The sequence below is a fragment of the Arachis duranensis genome, chromosome 10, assembly GCF_000817695.3.
Source record: "Arachis duranensis cultivar V14167 chromosome 10, aradu.V14167.gnm2.J7QH, whole genome shotgun sequence".
NCBI classification, from domain to species: Eukaryota; Viridiplantae; Streptophyta; class Magnoliopsida; order Fabales; family Fabaceae; genus Arachis; species Arachis duranensis.
This window is the reverse complement of record NC_029781.3, coordinates 104,058,576-104,084,215: the sequence shown is the minus strand read 5'-3', so window position 1 is coordinate 104,084,215 and position 25,640 is coordinate 104,058,576. Positions and strand designations below refer to the sequence as shown.

The 25,640-nt window shown below is 35.1% G+C and overlaps 5 protein-coding genes across 8 annotated transcripts; 3 read left to right on the top strand and 2 right to left on the bottom strand.

The window, feature by feature from the left end:
- Window positions 1-7,122, top strand: LOC107471915 (transcription termination factor MTERF5, chloroplastic; the record flags this gene model as incomplete). Its single annotated transcript, XM_016091448.3, is given in 4 exon segments — window positions 1-90; window positions 5,105-5,166; window positions 5,256-5,462; window positions 5,549-7,122. Coding segments are annotated over 4 exon segments (1,425 nt in total). The 3' UTR covers window positions 6,631-7,122.
- A 2,077-nt stretch (window positions 7,123-9,199) lies between these two features.
- LOC107471636 (probable serine/threonine-protein kinase PBL5) lies at window positions 9,200-16,098 on the top strand. The gene is made up of 10 exons (XM_016091127.3): window positions 9,200-9,386; window positions 10,106-10,233; window positions 10,517-10,611; window positions 11,029-11,201; window positions 12,203-12,706; window positions 13,575-13,723; window positions 13,810-14,025; window positions 14,587-14,736; window positions 15,327-15,471; window positions 16,094-16,098. The coding sequence occupies exons 1-10, from the start codon at window positions 9,200-9,202 to the stop codon at window positions 16,096-16,098; spliced, it is 1,752 nt and encodes a 583-aa protein (XP_015946613.2).
- Window positions 16,099-17,244: 1,146 nt separating this feature from the next.
- On the bottom strand, window positions 17,245-19,860 carry LOC107471860 (putative pentatricopeptide repeat-containing protein At1g02420). Of its 3 annotated transcripts, none has more exons than XM_016091376.3 (2): window positions 19,664-19,860; window positions 17,245-19,225 (listed from the first exon to the last, which is right to left on the bottom strand). In XM_016091376.3, exon 2 carries the CDS (start codon window positions 19,223-19,225, stop codon window positions 17,690-17,692), a length of 1,536 nt encoding a protein of 511 aa, XP_015946862.1. In that variant the 5' UTR covers window positions 19,664-19,860; the 3' UTR covers window positions 17,245-17,689. The 3 variants fall into 3 exon arrangements, with proteins under 3 accessions (XP_015946862.1, XP_015946860.1, XP_015946861.1); XM_016091374.3 differs by having other exon boundaries at window positions 17,245-19,389; window positions 19,664-19,822; XM_016091375.3 differs by having other exon boundaries at window positions 17,245-19,297; window positions 19,664-19,819.
- Window positions 19,861-19,949: 89 nt separating this feature from the next.
- Window positions 19,950-23,747, top strand: LOC107471861 (protein NCA1). Of its 2 annotated transcripts, none has more exons than XM_016091377.3 (8): window positions 19,950-20,075; window positions 20,643-20,927; window positions 21,016-21,244; window positions 21,539-21,684; window positions 22,103-22,190; window positions 22,293-22,439; window positions 23,011-23,160; window positions 23,318-23,747. In XM_016091377.3, the coding sequence occupies exons 2-8, from the start codon at window positions 20,656-20,658 to the stop codon at window positions 23,399-23,401; spliced, it is 1,116 nt and encodes a 371-aa protein (XP_015946863.1). In that variant the 5' UTR covers window positions 19,950-20,075; window positions 20,643-20,655; the 3' UTR covers window positions 23,402-23,747. The 2 variants fall into 2 exon arrangements, with proteins under 2 accessions (XP_015946863.1, XP_015946864.1); XM_016091378.3 differs by lacking the exon at window positions 19,950-20,075 and adding an exon at window positions 20,138-20,320.
- A 742-nt stretch (window positions 23,748-24,489) lies between these two features.
- On the bottom strand, window positions 24,490-25,640 carry LOC107471732 (U11/U12 small nuclear ribonucleoprotein 31 kDa protein). Its single transcript, XM_016091224.3, has one exon. The coding sequence runs from the start codon at window positions 25,536-25,538 to the stop codon at window positions 24,732-24,734; it is 807 nt and encodes a 268-aa protein (XP_015946710.1). The 5' UTR covers window positions 25,539-25,640; the 3' UTR covers window positions 24,490-24,731.

Here is a 25,640-nt window from a genome sequence, read left to right as displayed (position 1 = left end):
CTACAAGTCTACAACTATGAAAGCTTCATCTTCTCTTCATCCACACCACCATTTTCCTTCCACTAAACTTTACACTTCCATCACCACAAGGTATTCTTCGCTCTTTCTTTCTTTTTTATTTTATTTCATTTTTAATTTTTACTATTTTTCTCTATTTTATCGATCCACGTGTTACTAGATTCCTTGCATGTTCTGTATTGTTAGCTCATTTCCTCTTCGATACCTTACACATTTACACATTTCGATTTCGAGCATCGGTTGAAGAAGAAACCGATTGAAAGGGTTTATAGTCCCTTAATGGAGATGAGCTAGTGTCATATTATATGTGAATCTGTTAAGCGTTCGATTAACTTCGTTCCTGACTTAGGCATGGAAAAACCTTAAAATTCTAACCTATAAGCCATGGATTAATCATCATAATATATTACCAAAGATAAGGACTAAGGACTAAGGAGGTGTCTAAATAGTATAAATTATTTTTAGTGTATTAATAGATACTGTGTATCTTTTTATAAATTAAACATGTAGACTCTTTTACATACATAAAATAAATAAATCATCTAATTATGTGTATACCCTGATCCGATGTTATTTACATTTGTGTCTTATTTTATGTATTAGTAAATTGCAGTGCATTCAAGCTTTTTACTAAACCCCATGCTGCTGGTACGATTTGTGGGGGGAAAAGCCAATGCGATTTGCGTTTAGAAAATCGGAAAAAGTAGTGCAGAATTGCGAGTTAAGAGCTGCCGCTGAAAAAAATAACTTTCCTAATGCCAGTGTGATTTATTTTTTGAGAAAATGACTTCCAAAAGTTATTTTGTTGTCGTTCACCATTGCGGAGAAATTATAGATACTATAGAGGGAACAACTTTTAGCAGCAAGAATCCTATAGGGATTTTTATTAATTCAACAACTTCCTATGCCGACCTACAAGACAATATTTTGCAAAAGTTGGATCAGTTTGACAAGAAGCGAGTATCTGAGATCTTATATAGGCTCCCAATATCATTTAGTGGAGGACATGCTAGATATCAGAGATTTCCGATACGCAGTGATAGTGATATGCAGGTTTTGTTTTACTGTCAATCAACATGTCCGGAGATTCGTACAATTGAGCTATTTGTACGGATTGAGGAGATATTTGGGAGCTCTGGAGGATCTGCACCAAATGTACAGTCGAGAGGAATGGAAGGAAGCTCCAGTTCAGGACCTTTACTTGTGAGATCGCCTTCGTTTGCAGTATACAACAATCAAAATGTCAACGAAGAAGGCGAAACAGCTCTTGGGGATAGTCGGTCTACTGGACGACTAGTATTGGAAACCGTAGAACCACCCACCCAGCATCCACCAAACCATGAAGCTTTCGTGGAGATGGTAGATGTTGCAGAGGATGTCATTCGAGATGAGGATGAAGAGTCGGTGAATATTCCGTATGATAGTGATGACAACCAAGGAAATGACCCGTTAACACAAACTCAACGTTCTAATTTAGAGACACAACACTATCCTAGTCATTTTTCCGCATTGAATCTAAGCGCGATGCAACAAGTTGATGTGGATTTGTCTGGGTTCATAAAGGAGGGAGAGTTCGTGATCGGACAACGCTTTCGAAGCAAAGACGAGGCCGTGCTTGCAATAAAGAACTACAACATTCGTCGAGCTGTGGAGTACAAAGTGCTAGAATCCGATCACAGAAAGTACTGTGGAAAGTGCAGACAGTCTGATCAAGGGTGTAATTGGTTGATCCGTGTATCAATGCGGCAAAAAAAAAGGTACTGGGAGGTCCGAAAGTACAACGGTCGACACACATGCCTTGCAATTAATGTTTCAAGAAACCACCGACAACTTGATTATCATGTTGTATGTTCTTCTATCTTCCCGATGGTGCAAGCTGATCCCACTATTTCAATTAAATTATTGCAGAATTCAATAGAGGGAAAATTTGGGTTTAGGTGCAGTTACCGAAAAGCTTGGCTGGCAAAACAAAAAGCAATTGCAAAGATTTATGGCGATTGGGAAGAGTCGTATAATCTACTTCCAAGGTGGATATTGGGAATCCAAATGACAATGCCCGGAAGTTTTGTGATGATGAAGACTGCCCCGGTTCGTGTCGAGGGTGTGGTTGACCCAAGTTGTGTGATTTTTCATCGTTTATTCTGGACATTTCCACCATGTGTAGAGGCTTTTAAGCACTGTAAGCTTGTTATTAGTATCGATGGCACCCTTCTGTATGGGAAGTATGGTGGAATGTTGATGATTGCCATTGCACAAGACGGTAACTCTAACGTATTGCCAATTGCTTTTGCATTGGTCGAAGGAGAAAATATAGAATCATGGAAATTCTTCCTTACTCATATGCGTGAGCAGGTAACTTCTAAATTATATACAAGTACTTAACATGCAATTTGTAGGGTTTGCGTAATTTCTATTTTCAATTGGACATTGAAATTCTCCCTAACTTATCTGAGGAAGCAGGTGACTCCTCAACCTGGCATTCTTGTTATATCTGACAACCATCCTGCCATTCAATCTGCGTTGAATGCTGAAGGGAGTGGTTGGCACCCTCCTAGCGCTTATCATGCATTCTGCATTCGCCACTTGGCAGCAAACTTTGCACTCAATTTTAAGAGTAAGGATGCAAGAAGGGCACTTGTGAATGCGGCGTATGCGAAAATTGGGTTTGAGTTCCAGTACTACTTTGAGTTGATGAAATCTGAGAACTCGGAAATGTGTACATGGGCCAATAGATGCCCATTGGAACTTTGGACTCAACATCGGGATGAGGGTCGTAGGTATGGACACATGATAACCAACTTATCCGAGTGTGTGAATGATGTCTTGAAGGGCATCCGAAACCTTCCAATTACATCACTAGTGAGATCTACCTATTATCGGTTGGCGGAGCTTTTTGTTAGTAAAGGAAAAGAGGCTGAAGCCCAATTGGCTGCCGGACAACAATTTTCTCATGTTATGACCAAAGCTATTGAGAAGAACAGGGAAGCAAGTGGTCAAATGAATGTCCACCTGTACGATAGAGAAAATTTAGAATTCACAGTGTCAGAAGCTGCTTCCACTGGTGGTTATAACTTTGGTGCATATAGAGTGTCTTTGAAAGAACGTCGTTGTGACTGCGGATATTTTCAAGCATTGCACTATCCATGCAAACATGTTCTGATAGCATGTGCATCTCAGAGAATTGATTGGACAACTTATGTTGATAATGTTTATCGGATGAGTAGTGTTTTCAATGTATACAAAATGGTTTTTTCTGCACCTCCACACGAGGACCATTGGCCGATGTATGAAGGGCCTCGGGTGGTACCAGACCCAAGTCTGATGAGGGCTACTCAGGGACGACCACCCTCTACCAGGCTTAGAAAGAACATGGATGAATTTGAGGAAGGGCAACCTAAGAGGTGTGGGTTATGCAGGCAACCTGGGCATACAAGGAGTAAGTGTCTACAGAATCAAGCATCTTCGTCTTCTCATGAAGGCAGCAATGGTTAGAGTTAAGGGGTGGATTATTACCTGATATTTATTTAATGCTTTTTATATGTTGAACTAGTTTATGTTACGTTTTATGTGGTGTCTGAATAGGTTATGCTTTTTATATGTTGAACTAGTTTATGTTACGTTTTATCAAGTGCATGAAGAATAAACCTAAGAACATACATAACGTGGATATAGTAACAAACTAAAATAATATAATAAAAGTGTCATGAATATCAAAATGCAAAACAGTCCAACATATGTACATAAATAACAGAATAATGAGTACTACTTTGGATGCTTCTCAGTGAAACAAACTAATGGCTCAATCACTCTACTTGCCATATCTCTGGCCAAGTAGTACTCTGGTTGGTCCTCATTGGCATGTACAACGGGATGACCTTGATCACAGGCTGCATACGCTCGTGTCCCACTCAATCCAAATGCAACCCCATGATAATCTGTTGGCATTTGGTTCAAATCAACCTTAGAAGCATCCAAAACAGGCCTGTAGTCACTAGTTCCATGAGGAAATGTGTGGCTGAGGTGATCGACGTGGCTGAGATTTGGAATCCTCTCCTGGGAATGGGATGAGATTGTCAGCAGAATAACTATGACCCAAAATCATTCATTGGCTGGAATCCACTACTACATGTCCACTGTGAACTCGATCCACCAAACTCATAAAAGACCTGACCAAGCTCCACCACCTCCGTTGCCGCCACTGCCACCAACTACTTGATTAGACATTTTATACAGTGTTATTTGATAATGTCGCAGCATCAATGACAAATAGTATGGTTGTGGATATTGTATAAATTCGATGGAAGTATTGTAATCATATACTTATCTAGGAAGAAGTTAAGTGATTCATTGTTCGCATGATACATGCAGAAAAATGAATCACAGAAAGTGATTCTGTGATCCTCGATTGGCCTAGGAGGCTTCCCAGCTGGAGTGGCTGGACTTGATTTTAAGAACTGGAAGGTTATTTCTAGAAATATGTGATCTGGCCACTTGATATTTATTGAATTGATGAAGGAATTCAGACTTTATGAAGTGAAGGTAGATGGAACGTATCAAAGGGTGATTCTGAGTTATGTGAAATCAGTTTTGGGGTGTTCAATTTTTTGCAATCTGTCACATTAGTGTGAAGGGTTGAAGGTGCACATTTAGAGGTACATGTGTAGTTCAGCTGAGTTTTAGCACAAATTTTTTGCACCACTTTGACAAGTATGGTGTAATAATTTTATTCTGTGAGTTTATGCAAGATCTTCCAGATGACTGTGGAGGATTGAATTGGCATAACCGAGTTTATGCAAGATCTTCCACATGATCAGTATTGGTGTATGCTGTCGCATATGGGTTCTTTACTTTTGTGTACCTTGCTACGGCGATCCTCTCCTTTTGTAGAGTTTTTAGCCTTTTCCAATATCAATGAAAAAAAGAAACAGCGGCTACCATTAATCCATTATGCTTTTTCGCTTTTATTTTTTGGTCTCAATTTATTAGCAGCAAGATGATTTGCTTCCTTCCTTTTTGTTTTCTTTCTCATTTGTTTTTTCATTTTGATTGGATCATTATATAACTTGAACTTTCTCTTCATTTGAAGAGTTTACATCAGGACTCAACTCTCTTTTCCTGCAAAGGTGTTCTTGTGCCAGGCAAAATCTGGTAGGAATTTTTCATCCTTTTCTATTTTTTCAGGTTTCAATTGTTATTTGGTTTACATATAACTCCAAAGTTCTTTTTTTTCCCCCAAGGCACAAATGGGTCATTAAACGTGCGAGTGATGCCTCCCACTCTGTTAGCAGCAGAAAAGGAAGAAGCCAAGGCTGTATTGATGCTGTTTTTGAAAAAAGAAGGCTTGAGCAATGCCATTGCAGCGAGAACTGTCAACAAATCAGATCCTTTTATTGATCACCTTGTCTCGGTGCTTCACTCTAAACACAAATCTCGGTACCTCGTAGGTTCGGTTGCAACACATTAATTACATCTCTTTTATGACTTTCTTCAACATTTAATCCTGTAATCACAGTCTTCTTTCATAAAACAGGGAGAGAACTTACAACACTTGAAATCAGGGATGCTATTGTCCCATACCTTGAATCTCTTCTCGAAGAGCACGGTGATAGTCTAGTTGATGTAGTCGAAAACTATCCAAATCCCCCGGTTAAGGAAAAACCAGCTGTGCAGGTTCCTCCTCCTACTCCAATAATAGACTCTAAGAAGCTTAGAACCGTGTCTCGAGTGAATGCAATAGACATGACTGCTGGCAATCTTCGCCCTCATATTGTCTATCTCATAGAGTTCGGTATGAGTATTGAGCAAATCAATGGTATTATTCGGCGATTCCCGTCTTTTGCCTACTACAGCTTGGAGGGTAAAATTAAGCCTGTAGTTGAGTTTTTTCTTGAACTTGGAGTTCCGAAAGAGGACATCCCCACCATCCTCACTAAAAGGCCTCAATTATGTGGAATCAGCCTGTCGGAAAATCTTAAACCCACCATGAAGTTCTTAGAATCCTTAGGCGTCGACAAGAAACAATGGGCGAAGGTGATATACCGCTTCCCGGCTCTTCTAACTTATAGTAGGGAGAAGGTGGAGGAGAGCATAGATTTTCTCCGAGAATTAGGCTTGTCAGATGATAACATAGGTAAGATCTTAACTCGCTGCCCCAATATTGTAAGTTATAGTGTAGAGGACAACCTACGACCCACGGCTAATTACTTCCGATCCTTGGGAGTGGATGTTGGTGTTCTTCTGTTCCGTTGTCCACAGAATTTTGGTCTTAGCATTGAGGCCAATCTGAAGCCTGTAACACAGTTTTTCTTGGAAAAGGGATACACTTTGGATGAAATTGGGACTATGATTTCAAGATTTGGTGCCTTGTACACCTTTAGCTTGGCAGACAATTTGATTCCGAAATGGGATTTCTTCATCACTATGGGTTACCCAAATTCTGAGCTTGTTAAATTCCCTCAGTTTTTCGGATACAGTTTGGAAGAAAGGATTAAACCAAGATATGCACGGATGAAGAGAGCTGGGGTGAGGTTATTGCTCAACCAGGTTCTGTCACTGTCTAGCCGGAACTTCGAAGAGGCCTTAGAAAAGAAACTGAAAAAGAATTCGAGTTGACCAGCTAGTTATAGCAGCAAAGTTGTTGTATCGGATCGGATCAGATAATGAAAGAGGACACTTTTAGACAATGTTCCAGACAACAAGATGCTCAACTCAACTCCAGTGTTTTCGGACTATTTGTCGTCAACGACTTCAGGAAATGTTTGCTCATACCCATGAACAAGATTCAAGTTGCATTGGAGGCTATGGGCACCATAGAAACGGAGCATTGTTTAAGTTTTGGAGCAATTTTGGAGCATTACAGGTTCACAAGCCAAAAAGGTTCCAAGCTATGTGAAAACTCCTCCTCTAAAGTGAGAAAATAATCTATTGTTAACCCTTAAATCATACTAGTTGATTATAAGTTGCAACAAAAATACATTGTGATCATAACCACCCTAAAATAATTGAAGGGTGAATGGTTTCCTACTGTACCTTATACTTTAGTGTAAATGAACCATATAGTGTCATAGCTTGTGATTATATGTAATTATCATTTTTAGTGTATTCCATTAATCTTATTCAGGGAAAATTAATACAAAGGACTATTAACATGAATTAACTAATAAAATGGACAAATTATATAAAAATTCTCAGAAAGGGACTATTAAGTAGTTAAAGAGCCTATAATTTAGTGATTTGTTCTTTTGCATATATAATTTGAATTTGGGATTTGTATTCGATTTTCATTCATCTTTTTCAAATATCCTCTAGGAGTAACTTTTAACTTTATTGCCTTTGAGTAAAAGATTAATTATTTAAAGAGAACGACTAAAATTTGTTGTAAACGGTGAAAAATCTCTAAAGAATTTTTTCAAGTGATATAGTTTTTTTTTTTTAAGGGAAAGTGATATAGGTAAATACACTAAGATTAGGTTTGAGCCAAGTGGTGTGCATAAAGCAAATTTATTAGCTTCATGAAGGTTTCTCCAATTGGGATCATGGCCTTTGAAACTGTTTTGGTAGACCTTCAACGCTTTGGCGGTGTTTGTTTACAGGGACGGGACATTGAGACAGGATATAGAAATATGATACAAAAATATAGAATCGTGTTTGACAGATGAGATATGGATAGAGACATGTGTATTTTATCTCCATCCTAACAGGAATGACACAAAGACACTAACAAGGAATGCAACTTATTTTTTATTTCTTCTTTCATTATTCTTGTTAATTTTTCATAATTATACTTTTTACTATTATATTTTTCTTCTCAAATTTTTTGAATAAAAAAAAAAGAATAAATAATATTTTCATAATTTTTTCAACTTTATCACTAAACAAAATATAAAAACACAAAATTTTATGTCTTGTTTTTAGAGTCTTATTTTATCCTATTATTCTCAGAAACAAACGCAGTTTTGGTTACTATCCGGGCCAAGTTTAAAAAAAAAAAGTAAAAGAAAAATGTTTAGATGTGAAAAGACATGAGCATCTTATCCGAAGTTTATTCCTATGCAAAGTTGAAATAATAAAGCCAGTACATGGTATATGGTAATTACTCGATGAACACGAAATCAATGTTTCTGTCCAACAAACAAAATCCATTAACAACAAATTGTCCAATTAGTATTATTATTACCAAAGATAGGAGACTCGAATCCGCAACTTCTTAATTGAGTATGGGGAGACTATGTCATTTGAGCTATTACTCATTGGCTATTATTATTATTATTATTATTATTAGATATAAGAACCGTATTGGGATATGCCAACCTTAGCCAAAACCAGCTTTCAAATTCCATCTTATTTATTCAATTTTATAATAATTCATTACCATGCCTGGCCCTTATAGGTGCAAAGTCACAATCAAATATACGAGAAAAAAGATCTCACCAAAAAAAAAAAGAAAAAAAGAAAAGAAAACCCTCTGGAGTCTAGACAACAATGTTGCATCTCATTAAATTCTTAGATTTCATCAACGATCTTAACTCTTTCACATATTCTTTTACCAAAGGCCTGCAATATAAGGACAAAAAATTTCTTCAATGACTGAAACTTATAGATGAATGGAATTAATAAATAATTCTGAAATGTAGAAATAAAACCACCCCTTCATCTCATTTGATTCACCTCTATTTTTTTTGGTGGCATATCCGAATATGCTTTTAGTTATACCCCTCTTATGCTTTTCAAGGATTCTTCACTACCCTTAATTTGTTTCAACATATGTTGTTACCATTATTGTTATATGGTTATAAATATCAAAGCACCACTTAGACATAATAAATTTTGAGAATTTGATGTTTAGTATGTTGTGTTTGATCTCAATGTTACCTCATAATATTTACTTTCATAGAATTAGAACATACAAATACGTCCTTTTATAGTTTTTCATATTTTCCTTTCTTTACTTTGTTATAAGATATGAAACCCTATTTTTGTACATAAACATATAACATTATTAGACCTCCATATTTTCCAAAGTTCATAGGTTTGATTTTTTTATTTGTTTTTTTAATAGTAGTGATCATCTCAAAAATTAAAAAAATATATATATTTAGGAGAATTAAAATGAATAGACAATAAGTCTTGTTTCAAAATAGAGAAACTCTTTTTTTTTTCTTTTTTCTTTTTTTGGTCAAGAATGGCTGAAGAAGAAGTTCAAGTTGATCAAGTTCAAGTTAATCAACAACAACAAAGGGTAGTGATGATCCAAGATGCATCAAGAGAGGTTAATTTAGAAGCAATTATGATGGCCACCAAAAAGTTCTCTCTCAAATCCGGAGATCATCTCACAATTGTTCCAATTCTTGATTGGTTCAGTAGTCCTAGTATGTTTTCTTGTTTTGGAAGAAAGCGTTGTAAGAAATCATCACTCACTTTCACTTACTTTTACAAACAAATGCTGTGTAAACAACTAATAATTTTCACAATTATATATTTGCATATGATTTTTTTTTTCACTTATAGTTGTTTACATACTTTTGTAACTCACCTTTCTCCACAGCACAGAACAAGGACATGAAATCATAATACTTAGGTTACAATTTATGATTTGGATATGCTATGTTTTAATCACTAGTTTAGCTAATAAGCTAAGCTCACTTTGGTTTCTATAGGTACATGTATTAGTTTTTTTTAAAAAAAAAATTTGAGAGACTAACTCGATTTTTATTAAAAGATTATTTTGATTCATTCAGATTGATCGAGTGGTTAGTTTACTCTCCCTTTAAGTAAGTGTTAGAGAGTTCGAATTTCATTTTATATGTGCAGCAATTTATTAGTCAATAACAATTTTTTTTAAATGAAGTTTTGATCTACAGAAAATTAGTTTTTAGTCTATTGTGTTAAAAAATACGATAAAAAAACTTATCAAAGTTTATAAGGATTAAAATAACTAGTGTGTACCTATTGAGCTAAAGTGAGCATTAGTCCATCACTAATTAGTAATTAATAAGTAATTTAAATTGTGCTGATTAATTTTTGTATTGTTGACTAATTTCTTTGATCTGACTTGTTTCATTTTTATTTATTTATTTGGGTTCTTTAGTGGGTTACATGATGAGAGTTGATTCCAATTACTTCATTTCAACCAACAAGAAAGTTATTGAGGAACATAGCAAGAGATGGTTAGATCTTCGTAACTCGGATCTCTTCGATCACTTCAAAAAGAATGAGGTCAGCACAATCCATATTCTTAATCAATAATATTAGGGATAATAAAAAATTAAGGTGAAAACTCATATGAAACCGACTTCACGTGAAGTTGATATCCGAGAGTCGTCAGATGATTTGACTGATTTGACTAAATTTTCATTTAACGGCTCTCAGATATCAAAGTCACCTAAATTTTTACAAAAAATTAATGAATACTTTTGTCCGCGTACCCAAAATTTATGGGTACAAATGGTAGTTTATTCGTAACATTTATTATTATATTATTGCAAATGAGATTTTTCAGATAAGATTCAAAGTAGAAGTGGTTGCTGGGCCTGCCACAGAAATTGCTTATAATGCTGTTAAAGAATTTCAGGCAACACGTTTGGTAGTTGACAAGTTAGTTCACAACTCTACAATTTATTATTATTTTCTCTAATTTAATTTAGAGTAAATACCATTTTCAGTCTCTAACCATTTGTTTGATGGACTTTCCATCTCCTAAGAAATCTAAAAATTTAAATTGGTTCCTGTCCACTTTGATATATGTATGTTCCGGTCTCTGGTTAGGGACCAGAAAGGGCATTTATTCAAAGTAAATAGGGACTGGAACGTACATATATCAAAATAAATAGGGACCGATTTGGGTTTTTAGATTTTTTAGAGGGTAAGGAGTCCATCAAACAAATAGTTAGGGATAGGGATCGGAAAGAACATTTACTCTTTAATTTATGGTTTCAATTGACCTAATTTTACATATTATTATACTTGCTCAATTACAACTTTAAATATACAAACATTGTTTATTTATTTCAGACGTATGCACAAAGAGATAAAGCACAACCTTGACAAATTCTCTTGTCGTCTCTATAAGATAAAAGGTAACAACTCTATTGAAAGGTTGAAGCCTACAAAATCAACAGATAATAATAATGGCTGCAAATCACATGGCAAAAGGCATGAAAATGCGGATGAACAATCTTCTCTAGGTAATAAGCTTTAATTTCTTTTCATTCTTTCAATAATTTAAAAAAAAATAGTTTGTTCTTTAATATTAATAAAATATTAAAAAATTATTGCAATTTATCTATAAATTATTTTTCGCAAACAAAATTAGAACTATTGTATCTACCTGTTTCATATCATATTTATTTGTGTTAATTCCTGTACTCTATATAAAAGAGATTTAAATAATAAAAATATTTAATTTGATGTAATGTTATTGTATAAAATAGTTTTTGGTAATATTAAAAAATAAAAAAATCAGTTTAAAGTTCAAATAGTCTAAACTTATCTTATTTAATATTTATTTATTGTATAATATATTAAATAAAGTCAAAATTAGTGAATTTTAGTAGTTGTTAGCTAATTTTTTTTTTGTTATTAAATATTTCTGAACAATTTTATACTATATTTAATTATGACATGTAACACCATATTAAAATAACTCATTTTTATATTAATTAGATAAATGAATATAAAAGGTGAAAAATTACGCACAGTTATCATTACACGAAGCTAATAAATGGAAACCAATATATTTGGCTGACCGTAATTATTGCAACAATTAATTAATATTAAATAAAGTAATTTATGCCTGTATTTTACTAATTTTGTTGGTTATCAAATATTTTTGCTATTAAATTATGGAAAATACTAAATAAACAATGACTATTAATTAAAATGCTAGGAGGACAATAATTTTATTGAACAATATGAACAACCACCAATCAAATAAAACACATTATATTTTTAAATTAATTTTCTAAATTTTAATATTAAAATAATCATTCGTACATTAATAAAATGAACATCCGATATATCTATTATTTACATTGTTTAATATTTTCATTATTCATCTATACTTTTCCTAATTAAATTTACTCTTTTAATCCTATTAATTCACATTGTTCACATATTGTTCAAAAAAGTTATTGATTACCTGTATTTTTTCTTAAATTATTATCTAATAATTTTCAACTCCGCACAGGAATTAGGTCATCATCATCAAGCGACATGTTCTCTTCAAGTATTTACTCGAGCAGCACTGAAGCGTCAACATCGTCAAGTGTTGCAAGTTCGCGACAACTTGGACAACAAATAGACAACAACCTCGAACAACAACAACCAGATTTCAAAAACCCGGTTTGCAGCAAATGCAAGAACCGAAGACCGAGGCCGAGGTTGAAGATAGAGTTGAGTTACTCGGAGTTGTCGAAAGCGACAAACGGATTCTCTCAGAAGAATTTCTTGTCGGAAGGAGGATTCGGAGCGGTGTACAAAGGACAACTGAGTAACGGAATGAGGGTGGCCGTGAAGCAGCACAAGAACGCAAGCTTCCAAGGAGACAAGGAGTTTCAGTCGGAGGTTAGTGTTCTTAGAGAAGCAAGACATGAGAATGTTTTGATGCTTTTGGGTTCATGCTCCGAGGGACATAACAGGATTCTTGTTTATGAATATGTCTGCAATGGATCCCTTGCTCAACATCTCTCACGTAAGTACTTACAGTTATGTAAATTAATGGTTGGATGTCGTTAAATAATTTAATAGATTTAATTATTTATTTAAATTTATAATTTAATTTTTATGAATTAATTTTCTAAAATTTTATACAAATATTTAGTCATGTACGTCAATAAAAACAACTAAATTTTTAATTCTATTACTTAAAAAATATATAAATACGTTTTTATTCATAAATTTACACTTTTATATAAATAGAATTTAGATAATTTGATTTAAAATTTTGATCTTATATTTTTTTTTACTCTCATATTTATTACTTCGTCAATAAACCTTATAGTTATCAAATTTAAAAATGTTATATACACTCTAAAAGTTAATTATTATATATTTATGTATAAATATATATTTTATACGAATAACTGATTTGATAGTTAATTTTTTATACATACATAACATAATTGATCAAGTTATATTCCATAAAAATTATGTTTTCATAATATAAAAAATAAGCAATAAAAATACGGTTTAATTATTCTGTTGGTCCTTATAGTTTTGCAAAATTTTCAATTAGGCCCCTATATTTTTTTTCTTTTAATTGGGTCCCTACACCAATTTTTTTTAATTAGGTCTCTCTTAATAGTAATTGGCTTAATTCTATAGGGACCCAACTTAAAAAAAAATTGGTGCAAAGATTCAAATAAAAGAAAAAAAAGTATAGGGACTCAATTGAAAAAAAAATTGGTGCAAGAACCCAATTAAAAAAAAAGTATAAGGACCTAATTGAAAATTTTGCGAAACTATAGGAACCAACAGAATAATTAAACCTGAAAATAATACTTGAGAAAACTCTAGTTAATTATAAAGAGACTAATTTTGCCTTATTGCTATTTTTGTAGAACACTCTCGATCACCTCTTAGTTGGGAAGATAGGATCAAAGTAGCAATTGGAGCTGCAAAGGGCTTGTTGTATTTACACTCCAAAAACATTATTCACAGAGATTTGCGACCAAACAATATTCTTATCACACATGATCATTATCCTCTGGTAATTCACATGCACTTGTCTTCATATTTTAGTTTAATGTTGTAATGTTATGATTTCTAAAAAAAATTGTTGAAATAATTAATTAGTTAGGCGATTTCGGGTTGGCAAGGATTCAAAATCAAGACTCGATATACTCAACAGAAGTCGTCGGAACGTTAGGATACTTGGCGCCGGAATATGCCGAATGTGGCAAAGTTTCAACCAAAACAGATGTTTACTCTTTTGGTGTTGTTCTTTTAGAGCTAATTACTGGAATGAGAACCATTGACAAAAGACTTGGAGGGAGAAGCCTTGTGGGATGGGTAACTCATACCTTATTATTCGACTCGTTAGGTGAAAATTCAGCTGCAGTCGACTTCACGTGAAGTTAATATCCGAGAGTCGTTAGATGATTTGACTGATTTGATTAAATTTTTATCTAACGCTCTTAGGTATCAACTTCACGTGAAATCGACTGCAGTTGAGTTTTTACCTTATAAAAATATTTTCTGTTTTTAAAAATTTTAAAATATTCTTTTAATTTAAATATATCTTGAGAAAGCATTATAATATATTTGATTTGCGTTTTTATTTTTTATTTTTATTTTTAGTGTTACCTATTTTTAGAAATTTGTTAGAAAAAATAATAAAAATAATAAAATCATGTTTTATGTTTTTTTCTTTAAAAAATTTTGAGAACAGATAGCGCTACAAATAAAAAACAGAAAATAAAAACGCGAATTATTTTTTTTGTTAATATATTTTGTTTTTATAATGTATGGAAAATATGTAAAATTAACAAAAGTAATAAAACCTTTTTTTATCAATATATATCTTTAGTTAGCTTGTTAATTTAATTTGAGTATTATTAAATTTTGTTACAGGCAAGGCCACTATTAAGAGAGAGGAATTATCCAGATTTAATTGATGAAAGGATTAAAGAAGATTATGATATCCATCAACTATTTTGGATGGTTCGTTTAGCTGAGAAATGTTTAAGCAGAGACCCTCAAAGAAGACTCAGTATGCTTGCGGTAAGGGACACATCTTTGTTGAAAATTTAAACTATCAAATAAAAATGCATAAATAATGTTAAATTAAATCTAACACAAATCATATTTCCTCATCTTTGGAGCCGTGTATATATATATATATATATATATATAAATTAAATCTAACACAAATCATATTTCCTCATCTTTGGAGCCGTGTATATAAAGATCTAATTAAGTTTTTAATTATGAATACCTTCAATTTACGGAAAAATATTTATTCACTCTAATATTTTTTACATTAAAAAAACCTAATTATAAAATTAAAAACAGTATAAAGACTCAATTAAAAAGAAAAAAATATATAGAAACTTAATTGAAAATTTGGTGAAATTATAGAGAGTAATTAAAATTTAAAAAAATTTTAATTTTTTGTTTATTATATTTTATATCAATAGTTTGGATCTAGAGTTTATAATTTAAGATTTAGCATTAAAAATTTAGAATTTTATGATTTAAGTTTTAAAATTAAGGAATGCTGCATTCTTTACTTTCTTAGAGAGGACCATATTTTAATGTACTTTTTTATTTTTAATTTGTTATTTTCATTTCTTGTTTGGATACCACCACAGGTGGTTAATGCTTTGAATGGCATAGTGGAAGGAAGTACATGCATCAAAATAAAAGAATATTCCCCAGCAAGATCAGACTCATTCTATAGTGATTCTGAATCTGATAATGATGAAGATGAATTGCATGGTTATGAGTCTGAAGAAGGTGAGTTACAAAGTCAACAAACAGAAGAATCCACAGCAAGTGACAATAATAATAATACCACAAATAATCAAATGTTGCAACTAATTGTAAGACAACCCCCTTCACCTCCAATATGCACCTAAATTAGGGTTTCCAGCTTCCTTTTTTTTTTTGTTTCATGATCAACCAAACTATCCATTGAGAAGCATATAATGAAGCCCTTATAATATAAGAGTAAAATTTTGAATTGTTCCTAACAATTTTTTTAATTCGACAATTTCGTCGCTAAAAGTTTAATTATATTCGAATTTTTTAGTCATCTAAATTATTAGAGGATAAAATAAAAAAATTCTTCAAAATTTAATTAAAGATAAATTTTGAAGAATTATTTTGTCTTATAGTAATTTATATGATTAGAGACGTCGAATGTAATAAAAAATACAAGAAACGAAATTGTTACAGAAAATAAAAATTGTTGGAGAATAATTTGAATTTTACTTTTATAATAAAATATTTAAGAGAAGAATGATTCAATGCTTAGATGCTAGGGTTGACATCTGAAATAAGGAAGAGTTTACAGAAATAAAGCTTCCACTTTAATTTGATTAGTGTGTTAAACTGGTTGTGTTAATTTGTAACACAGTGTAATTACTCAGTGTGCTAAGATTAATGCTATTTGAATGTAGAAAGCGAAGGAAGAGTATTACTCCTATATATATCTTTACTCCTTTTTTTTTCATTTTTTTTTTGTATATTGATTTTTATTCACTCGTTTGTCCAAATAATGCTATTTTTGTCTTGTGGCATACTTGAAATTTTGGGTTCTATCACGGTTTTACATTATCATTAGCATCTCTTATTTAGATTTAATTTTCATGTAAATTGAATCTAAGGCTAGAAGTACATCTAATTATGTATCATAATAAAAGAAAATTTTATATCTAAAAACATAAATATGATTAGCTGGTTATGCATAATTACATATAAATATTCTATCCTATCAGTATATTTAAATTAAATTTTGTTTATATAAATAAAAAAAGATGTTATATATATGGACCATTTTTATGTATATTTCCAACAAAAAAGTAATAATAAGACGAAACATAATCAACAATCACACAACTAAGTTGGGTTGGTCTAGTGGTTAGCTCACTAGTCCCGCCTTGTGCATGTAGCAACCTATTGGCCAGCAATAGACCCTTAAATGGAGCTCAGCAAAAAAAAAAAAAAAAATCAACAACCACACTATGTGGACTAACCTATTTATCATCTTACTTAAAAAAAAGTTATCTGGTACACAAGCATTCTACGGTAATATAGAGTCTAAAAAATATCGCATCCAAAGAATGTAATATAAGCAACCTAATCTAATAATTGAATTAATAACTGATTCCACATCTTGAACCTATGATCTTGAAATTGAGATGAGTCTAACCTCAGTACTCGTGACTTATAAAGCATGACTTAATATCCAAGATTTGGATCCTCTAAATTTCGGATTTCACTACATAATCTTTCAAAAGAAAAAACTAAAATTTAGAAGATCCAAATTCTAATATCCAAATCAATCAATTTTATGTTTTCTCAAAACTATTTAACCTTAATAATATGATCACATATAAGTGGCTCCGACTAAGGATCATAATTGCTTGGGTAGGGATGAGCAAAAAACACAAGATGAATACCTCCGAACTAACAACTGAAGTATGTGATTATACCTTGTTTACAGTGAAATGCTGCAACTCACCATACGGCTCTCAACTGTGATCATTCACCATGCTGTCATCACAATTGTTGCGGTCACCGCCAACAATACACCAATAATTAATTAAACTGGCAGTAATATCATTCAATCCATCAAACCCTTAGAAGATCTTATGAAGTTCATAAGATTTTTTAAACCACTTTGAACAGAAAAAAGTAATATATGGAAGGTCAGCATGACAGCATGGAGTACAAGAATAAAGGGCAGCTTGGTGCACAAGCATCCCACGTTAACCCAGGGTCATGAAACAGGAAACCATCGAATCATGACAAACATGCTTGTATGTTTGAGCCAGAAGTCAAGTCTAAGAAACCACCGTTAAATTATGGTAAAATTGCAGGCTTTCCACTTCCATCCACTAAGCAAAATGTTGAAGATGCACGAGCATTTTATCTCAAAAGCGTACATGATGAACAGCTGATGCTTACGATAGCCGCAGCAGAGGCAGTAAAGATCAATTACACCGAACGTCTAACGTTGATGTACTGGCTCACCGAGATAATCATTCATCTCCTGGTCTAAGCTTATGTAACTCAGGTTCCTTGTAATTTCACCAGCTTTAATTGGTTTGCCAAACATGGCCATTTTCTGTGTCAAGTTCTGCAGAGCCTCATGCCTTTTAGCTAGTTCCATGAGAACCTTGATTCTCTTGAAAGAAACATGGCTTGGCTTATGCCCCTTCTCAACCATTTCCAAGAAACACTTCTCTGCTTCTTCCAACTTCCCCATATCACAAAGCAAGTCAAAGAGCAAATCAGAAACCAAGGTGTAGGATCCAAAACCCTTCTCCACCATGTCACCCCACAACTTCATAGCCATTTCTACCTTTTCCTGCCTCTTAAACAGCTTTATCAAGAACAAACAAGACTGTGTGTTTGGAAGACATCCTGCAGCCATCATCTTCATGTACAAGCTCCAAGAGCTCTGCAAATCATTGGACCAGAAAAATACCCTGAAGAACAAATTGTAAGTAGTCGCATTCGGACTCAACCCTTTACTCTCCATCTCATCCACCAAACGATATGCATCACCAAGCCTCTTGGCAATGCAGAAATTTCTGATGGCAGCATTGTATGCTGGAACATCCGGGTAACAACCATACTCCTTCATTTCCTTCAAAACATTCCTCGCCTTATCAGGTTGACCAATCAACCCCAACCCACCAATAATACTAGTATAAGTGATCACATCCGGCGACAAATCCTGGCCACGCATTTCATCGAGCAACTTATAGGCCTTCTCCATTTCCCTGCCCTTACAGTACACATCCACCAAGCAATTGTAGGTAACAACATCAGGCTTCACCCCCATTTCTCTCATCTCCTTAAAGAACCCCTCTGCATCCTCAGGGGTCTTCCACCCAGACAAGAGTATGTTAAAAGTCTGCAAATTCGCGCAAAAATTGTGCTTCAAACCATGATATACATTCCTAGCATCTGTCATGCTCTTCTCTTGGCAGAGTGTTCTCAACAATGCGTTGAAACAATCAGTGTCAAACTCCACCACAAACTTCTTGAGCCTTTTAAAAGACTCAACTGTTTTCCTTACAGAACAGACCTTGGCAATTCTGGCCAAAACAATCATCATTGTGCGTTGGGTTATAACCGATCGGTCTTTCTTCTTCGCTTCAATTAAGAGTTCCCAGACTTGGTCAAACATACGATTTCGTCCAAGGATGTGAAGCATGGTGTCAAATGAATACGGGGTGTGGTAGAACCCTTTTCTTGCACCGGTGTATCGGAAGAACTCGAGGGTCTGGGATGGGTTAGCATGGCTAAATCGGGCCCTCTTGAGGACATCATCAATGAGGTCATTGGAAAGGAAAACACCACTGGATTTGAGGGATTGCCTGAGGTTTGAGGAGGAAGAGGAAGAGGAGGTGGAGTTGATTATGCCGAAAACTGTTTCAACAGCATCATTCTGGTTCGGCTTTAGGTTTGGCGTGGCAGCGAAGGGGCGTAAGAACAAGAAATTCGAGGTTGGGATTCGGCTGAACGAGACACGCATCTGCAACATGGCTAGTGGTGCAATGAATTAGCCACTAGAAGAAGGAAAATCATTGCCAAATGCCAAATGGTTCTGGAAACATGAAAAAGAATCCATGAATCATTGTTTCCTACTCCTCCCTGAATCTCAAAACAAACCTTTCTTGCCTATTCATGGTGACATCACTACAATCAAAATTAAAAATCATATGAACCATAAGTATCATTGATCATTCAAAAGTTTTGAATAGGTTCCAAAGTGTGCATATAATAATGATAGTAACTTGGGAAAAATTCTCCTAAACCAGTATTATTATGAATCACAAACATCAAAAGAGGCATAGTCGCACACAAAATGCAAAACTGCAGTAATTATATCTCATGATAAACATTTCAAAAACTAAGGAAATTAGATAATAAAATTTAATTAAAAAAAAAGGCGCAGAAGCAGAAAAATCACCTGGAAGTGAGAACAGCACAGCCGGCGGTGCGGAGAACGAAGCGGCGGAGCAGCAGAACATTGAACAATCACGAGAAGCACCGCAGACGGCGTCGGCGGCGGAAGTGGAAGCGGCGGCGAGAGTAGGAGCAGCGTAGAACCGAATGAACGATGCGATGCAAAAATTGGAGATGCGCAAAGCCTTTCAGGGTTTCTGTTTCAGTTTCTATGCTCTTTTTGTAATTTCACAAATTTGTGTGGTTTGTAGAGTAAAAACACCGTAATGGAGGGACCAAAAACGAAATACAAAAAGATGCGAACGACCAAGTGATATTTTTGGGTCCAATCACGAGTGAGCTTTCCACATTTGGTGCAATCATTGCGCACTTTCATCAACGAAGAAAGAAACCAAACGCTTCCTTCAACCTGCGAGGTTTCTATCTCTCTCTCTCTCTCACTCCCTTATCTCGCTTGATCTTGAAACTAATTTATGCATTTATCTTTTAATTTTGTTAATTAATCCCTCAATTCCATATGGCCATTTATTAATTCATTTCTAATACTGAAGAAAAGTAGAAAAAAAAATGAGGGATTTGTTATCGTTACTTTTTAAATCGAAGCTTGATTTCTGATTCGAAGTACTTAGTTACGAAAATTGATGACCCTATATTAATTCGGGTAAAGTACTTTCCTTCCAGTTAGTTTGTGTTGCAGTTTTCTCGTTAAATTACTTCTTAGGTAATGCTCAAAAAATTAAATAAATTTGTTTGTTAGTTTTTGCTGGGCATGTGTATTTTGAGGAAGTTATTCACTTCTTCATGAATAATTGATCGGGTTCTATTGTGTATTTTTTTAATGAGGATTGAAACAGTTTTTCTTGAGGTTTAGGGTTGTACTTGTTCATATACTTAGGAACTTGTTCAAATTTTGAAAAATTACAGATTTATTTACAAAATGCAAAGGTTACTTATTTATATGGTTTATATTTTTTGGATGTCAGGTTATTGACCAAGATGACACCAGTTTGCCCGTTTGTCAAAGCTTCTCGGCCTGATGATAGTACTCCTAAAAAATCAGGTGAAAACTCGGTTAAACATCAGGCCGATTCGGACAGTAAGTGCCCCTTTAGTAAGAAGGAGGCTAGCGATTCGGCTAGTTCCTCGCCAAAGTGCCCTTTTGGATACGACCAAAACTCGTTTAAGATTGGTCCTTTTAGCTGTGTGATATGCCAGGCACTTCTCTTTGAGAGTAGCAAATGTGTGCCATGTGCTCATATTTTCTGCAAGTATGTATATTTGCCCCCTGTTTATATTTAAGTCTGATTGCAAATGCTGCTTGTAGCTCATTTTGATATTCTAATTATCTTGAATCAGAGCATGTATATCACGCTTTAAGGACTGTCCATTATGTGGGGCTGATATTGAGAAGATTGAGCCTGATACCAATCTCCAAGGTTTGGTTGATCGATTTATTGAAGGTCATGCCAGGATCAGAAGGTCTGTTAGTTCAAACCAAGGAGAAGAAACAAAAGAGAGTGGACAGGTTGAATATGAGGATGTTTCTTTGGAAAGAGGTTCGTTCTTGGTCCAACATGCCATGAGGGTAAGTATGGCTTTTGCTATTATAATTTCTAGTGTTTTATATGAAGTATTAACTGGAGAAGGGTCCTTTCAAGTTTTTGTGAACAATTATTATTATTATTATCAATCAACAATAGTGGTGATATCTTGGTAATGACAGTTTTAGCAATTTGTGATACTTGCTGAGCTTCCATATATGAATGAATGATTTTGAAAACTGCTGAAGATACTCGGCTTTGATTTTTCGTAATTTCATTTGACATTGCATTGTTCTATTGTTTTATAATTAACAGTTTGCCATGCTATTCATAAGCAGGCATTCCGGGCTCAGAATTTAGAAAGTGCCAAATCGAGACTCAGCATCTGTGCCGAAGACATTCGTAGTCAGATTGAAAAAGCGGGTGATACTGCAGAATTATGCTCACAGCTTGGGGCAGTCTTGGGTATGCTTGGTGATTGCTGGTGTGTTTTCTCATTCTCCTTCCCTTTTCTTTGTCTGCCTGTTGCATTTATTTTCCTGGTTTTGCACGTCCAATATACTCTTCTTCGGATTCTTTTTCCCTCATAATTGTGAGTTTTAGTATACAGGGTTGAGCGGCCTTATCACAAATGTAGGGTTGCTGCCTTGTGATCTAGAGGCTCGTAGGTTCAAAATCTGAATGCAATCTCTCTTCTTGTGGGGGACAAGAGTGTGTGCATTGCGGGAGCCTTGTGCATTAGGCTGCCCTTATTATTTTTTCTTCTAAACTTTTCCAGGATATTTTCTTTTCTTTCCTTTTCCCACTTTCGTTCCCCTCAAATTATGTCTTATTATATCACAAAGAATATTTTTTCCACTACATGCTCAATGGAGATATATATGTATACCATATTTCTGCAGCCGAGGAATGGGCGATGCTAATTCTGCTGTCGCATATTTTGAAGAGAGTGTTGAATTTCTGTCTAAATTGCCAAAAGATGATAAGGAGGTTATTTCACTGGATCCTTTCTTTTCTAGGTGTAAAATATGAATTGCATAATCATTTTTCCATTATTGTGAATTTATTTCTTCAAAATTTGTTCTCCTGCAGATCATGCATACCCTTTCTGTTTCACTTAATAAAATTGGAGATCTTAAATATTATGATGGGAACCTGCAAGCTGCAAGATCTTATTATTTACAGTCTTTGAATGTTCGTCGTGATGTCATCAAGCATAATTCAACTGTCCCAACTCAGGTTAGATACAAATGTCTGCCTATCCTATATTTGGGTTGATATACCAATATGATTGACTAGCTTTAGTGAATCCTTAGCTCATTATTTAATGTAAAATAGTTCATGTCAATTTACAGAGAGAGAAAGAGATGTATTACATGGAGTTATTTACACGAGTGGTTGCTTATTATGAGAAATAAGCAAGGTCAATAATAGCCTTTAGATCAAAATCAATGATTGTGATCACCTGACTGAACTTTCTCCCCTTTTTTCATTCCCTATTTTTCTATTTTGGCTCTCTCTCTCTTTGGTTATGTTTTCTGCACAGCCTCCCTCCAATAGAAACTCTATGAATCAGTGCCAAAACCCTTCATGCTTCATCTTTTTTCCTTCAATACGATATTATTCATTTTTTTATGTCTTCGTTACATTAGACAGCTCAACTCAGTCCATTAGAAATCTTTCCAAGTGATGATCAAGTTACAATAATTCCAAGATGTAATGCAGCCATCGTAAACACAATAAAGAATATCTTTTTAATAGGCCTGGCTAATATTGAAATTAACCTTTTCCTTTGTTTCCAATAATCCAGGTCCTTGATGTCGCCGTTTCTCTTGCTAAAGTTGCGGATGTTGACAGAAATCTAGGAGATGAAAAGTTGGCTACTGATGGATTTCAAGAAGCCATAGACATGTTGGAATCACTGACATTAGATTCTGAAGCCAGTGGGCTTGAGCAACGGGTAATGTTTACCTGCTTTCTCACATACCACATGAATTGGAAAATCCTGTTATATTGCTTCTGTTCCTTCTTCCTTCTTCCCCCTACCGTTATCTCTTCCTCGCCCTTTTTCTGTTCCGACTATCTGCTAACTAATTTCAATTTGTATCCTTCTGTAGCGGCAATCAGTGCTAGAGTTTCTAAAAAGTCAAGTGGCTGAGAAGCAAGAACAAGTCGAGACACAAGTCGAGGCAACTGCCTGAGATAGGTGCTCCTTAAAAAGTAAGGAAGCCGCAACCGGGATGCAATAGATGCAAGAAATGTTACAGTATGTCAACGCACAAGCCTATAAAATAAGTTTATCTTACAGAGGCACTTGTTATATAAGAAGGAGAAACCAGACTAATATATCAAAGTTCCGGTTCCTGCTTTAGATCTTCTTGCCACTTGCATGTATATCAATGTATATTTTTGTTTCCACTTTTTTCCCTTGTGTTTCTTGGAGCTCTAGGACAACTGAACTGAGGATCTTCCTTGCACTATTGTAACTAAGCATACTTTGTTTAATAAACTTTGAAATAATATGGAGTGAGTTATAGTTTTTTATTATGATTATTGATTGAATCAGGTGCAACTGATTCCTATTACTAGAAATCCAACATTCCAACTAACTAGCCCCACATGATTGAAGTTCCTTGAAGGGAGGAGCTCTCTTGGGGAAAAGTCTTTCATTCTGAAGGGTTCAAATCTTAAATCACTCGTTGAAGGATTAGGATACTGTATATATGACTATATGTTATCAAATGCAATGTTAAGTTCCTTTATTTTGAGAGAAATATACATAAGAGAAAAAGTGATTGCTAGAAAAGATATATATTCCTAGAAAAAGTTAGTTTTCCCTGTGAAGTTGTGAAGGAATAGTTGCACGCCTATGACCTATCTTACACATCGATTCATAAACTTCAAATAGTAGGTGAAATAAAAACATACAAATTTTTACACATATTGTTACAGATTAATACTAATCTTCAATTCAGACGAAAGCCTGAACTTAAATCTTTCTTTTAACAAATCCAAATTAATTGTCTGTCTTCTCAAAACTATTCAACCCTAATAACCTTTATTCTATCACCGAAACAGAAAACCAGAAAGAAGATGCAAAAATGAACATATAGTGCAGAAAGCCCACTGTAGTAAAGATGATAAATTCCTGAGAACCAATGTATCTTGTAATGTAAGTTGTTGTTACAAATACTATTCATCTACTTCCAAGTTCCAACTAGATTTACCAATTACGACGCAACAATTCAAGTATAAGAAGCAAAAGAAACTTCAGTACTTCTACGGTCTTCTCTATATTTCTGCATACTTCTGTCACAAAAGCATAATTCAAAGCAGAGTATATAGAAATTAGAAAATACATTAACTTTATGTCTATTTTCACAATCAAGCAATCCAAGGTGGCATCTAATTAGAAAATACATTAATCATGTACAAAATTCTAATCAACTTGCAGCAATGAAGCTGAATCCACACCTTCAAAACCCTATCTTCAAATTCCTCTTTCCAATTCCAATCTCAATTTTTTCATCTTCATTCATCACCTTCATCGCTCTCATCGCTGAAGTACCCAGCTTTCTTCTCTTTCTTCTTGGCAACAACCTTCTCATTCCTCCCCAAAAGCCTCTCATCGGCGCCGCCGTCTACAACCGAAGCCCAATTATCATCCTCAAACCGATCCGCGCCGCCACCGCCACCGTCTGATCCCTCATCGTCATCATCATCGTCATCGTCATCTTCCTCCCTTCGCCGGCTGCCTCTCCCGCCTCTTCCCATAGCTCCGCCGCCTCCGCGCCTGCCACGCTTCGGAGGCGGGCGCTGGCGAGGACCCAGGCGGTTGCGGGGACAGTCGTAGGAGAGGTGTCCGGACTGGCCGCACTCGAAGCAGCGGCCAGTGTCCTTGTAGACGCGCTTGCGAATGAACTCCGGAGCGCGGCCGTTGTCGAGTGCGATGGAGGCGGAGAGCGTGCGGCCGTTGAGGATCTTGCCGTGCATTTGATCAGCGGCGCGGCGGGCGTCTTCGCGAGTGACGAATTGGACGAAGGCGACGCCGCGACTGAGTCGGGTGTGGCGGTCCTTGAGAACGGTTACGCGGGCAATGCGGCCGAAGGTGGAGAAGAGTGTGTGGAGGTCGGAGTTGGTTAGGGCGTAGTCCAGGTTGGAAACGTAGAGGGTTGATTTTGAGGGAGCCAAGGAAGAAGAAGAAGCGGATCCAGCAGCAGTAGTAATAGTCTTAGTCTGGGCCTGGGCTTGGGCAGATGAGGAAGAAGAGCAGAAGCGGTAGTAGAAGATGTCGTCTTCGTCGTCGCTATCGGTGTGTGTAGCTCTCTTGGGCGCCATGCTTTCCTTTCGATTCACGGAAGAGCCTGCCCCCGACCCTAAATATTTTCTGCTAACGCCGTAAGTGTGGTGGCACTCCTTGCCATGCTAAATTACTAGAAC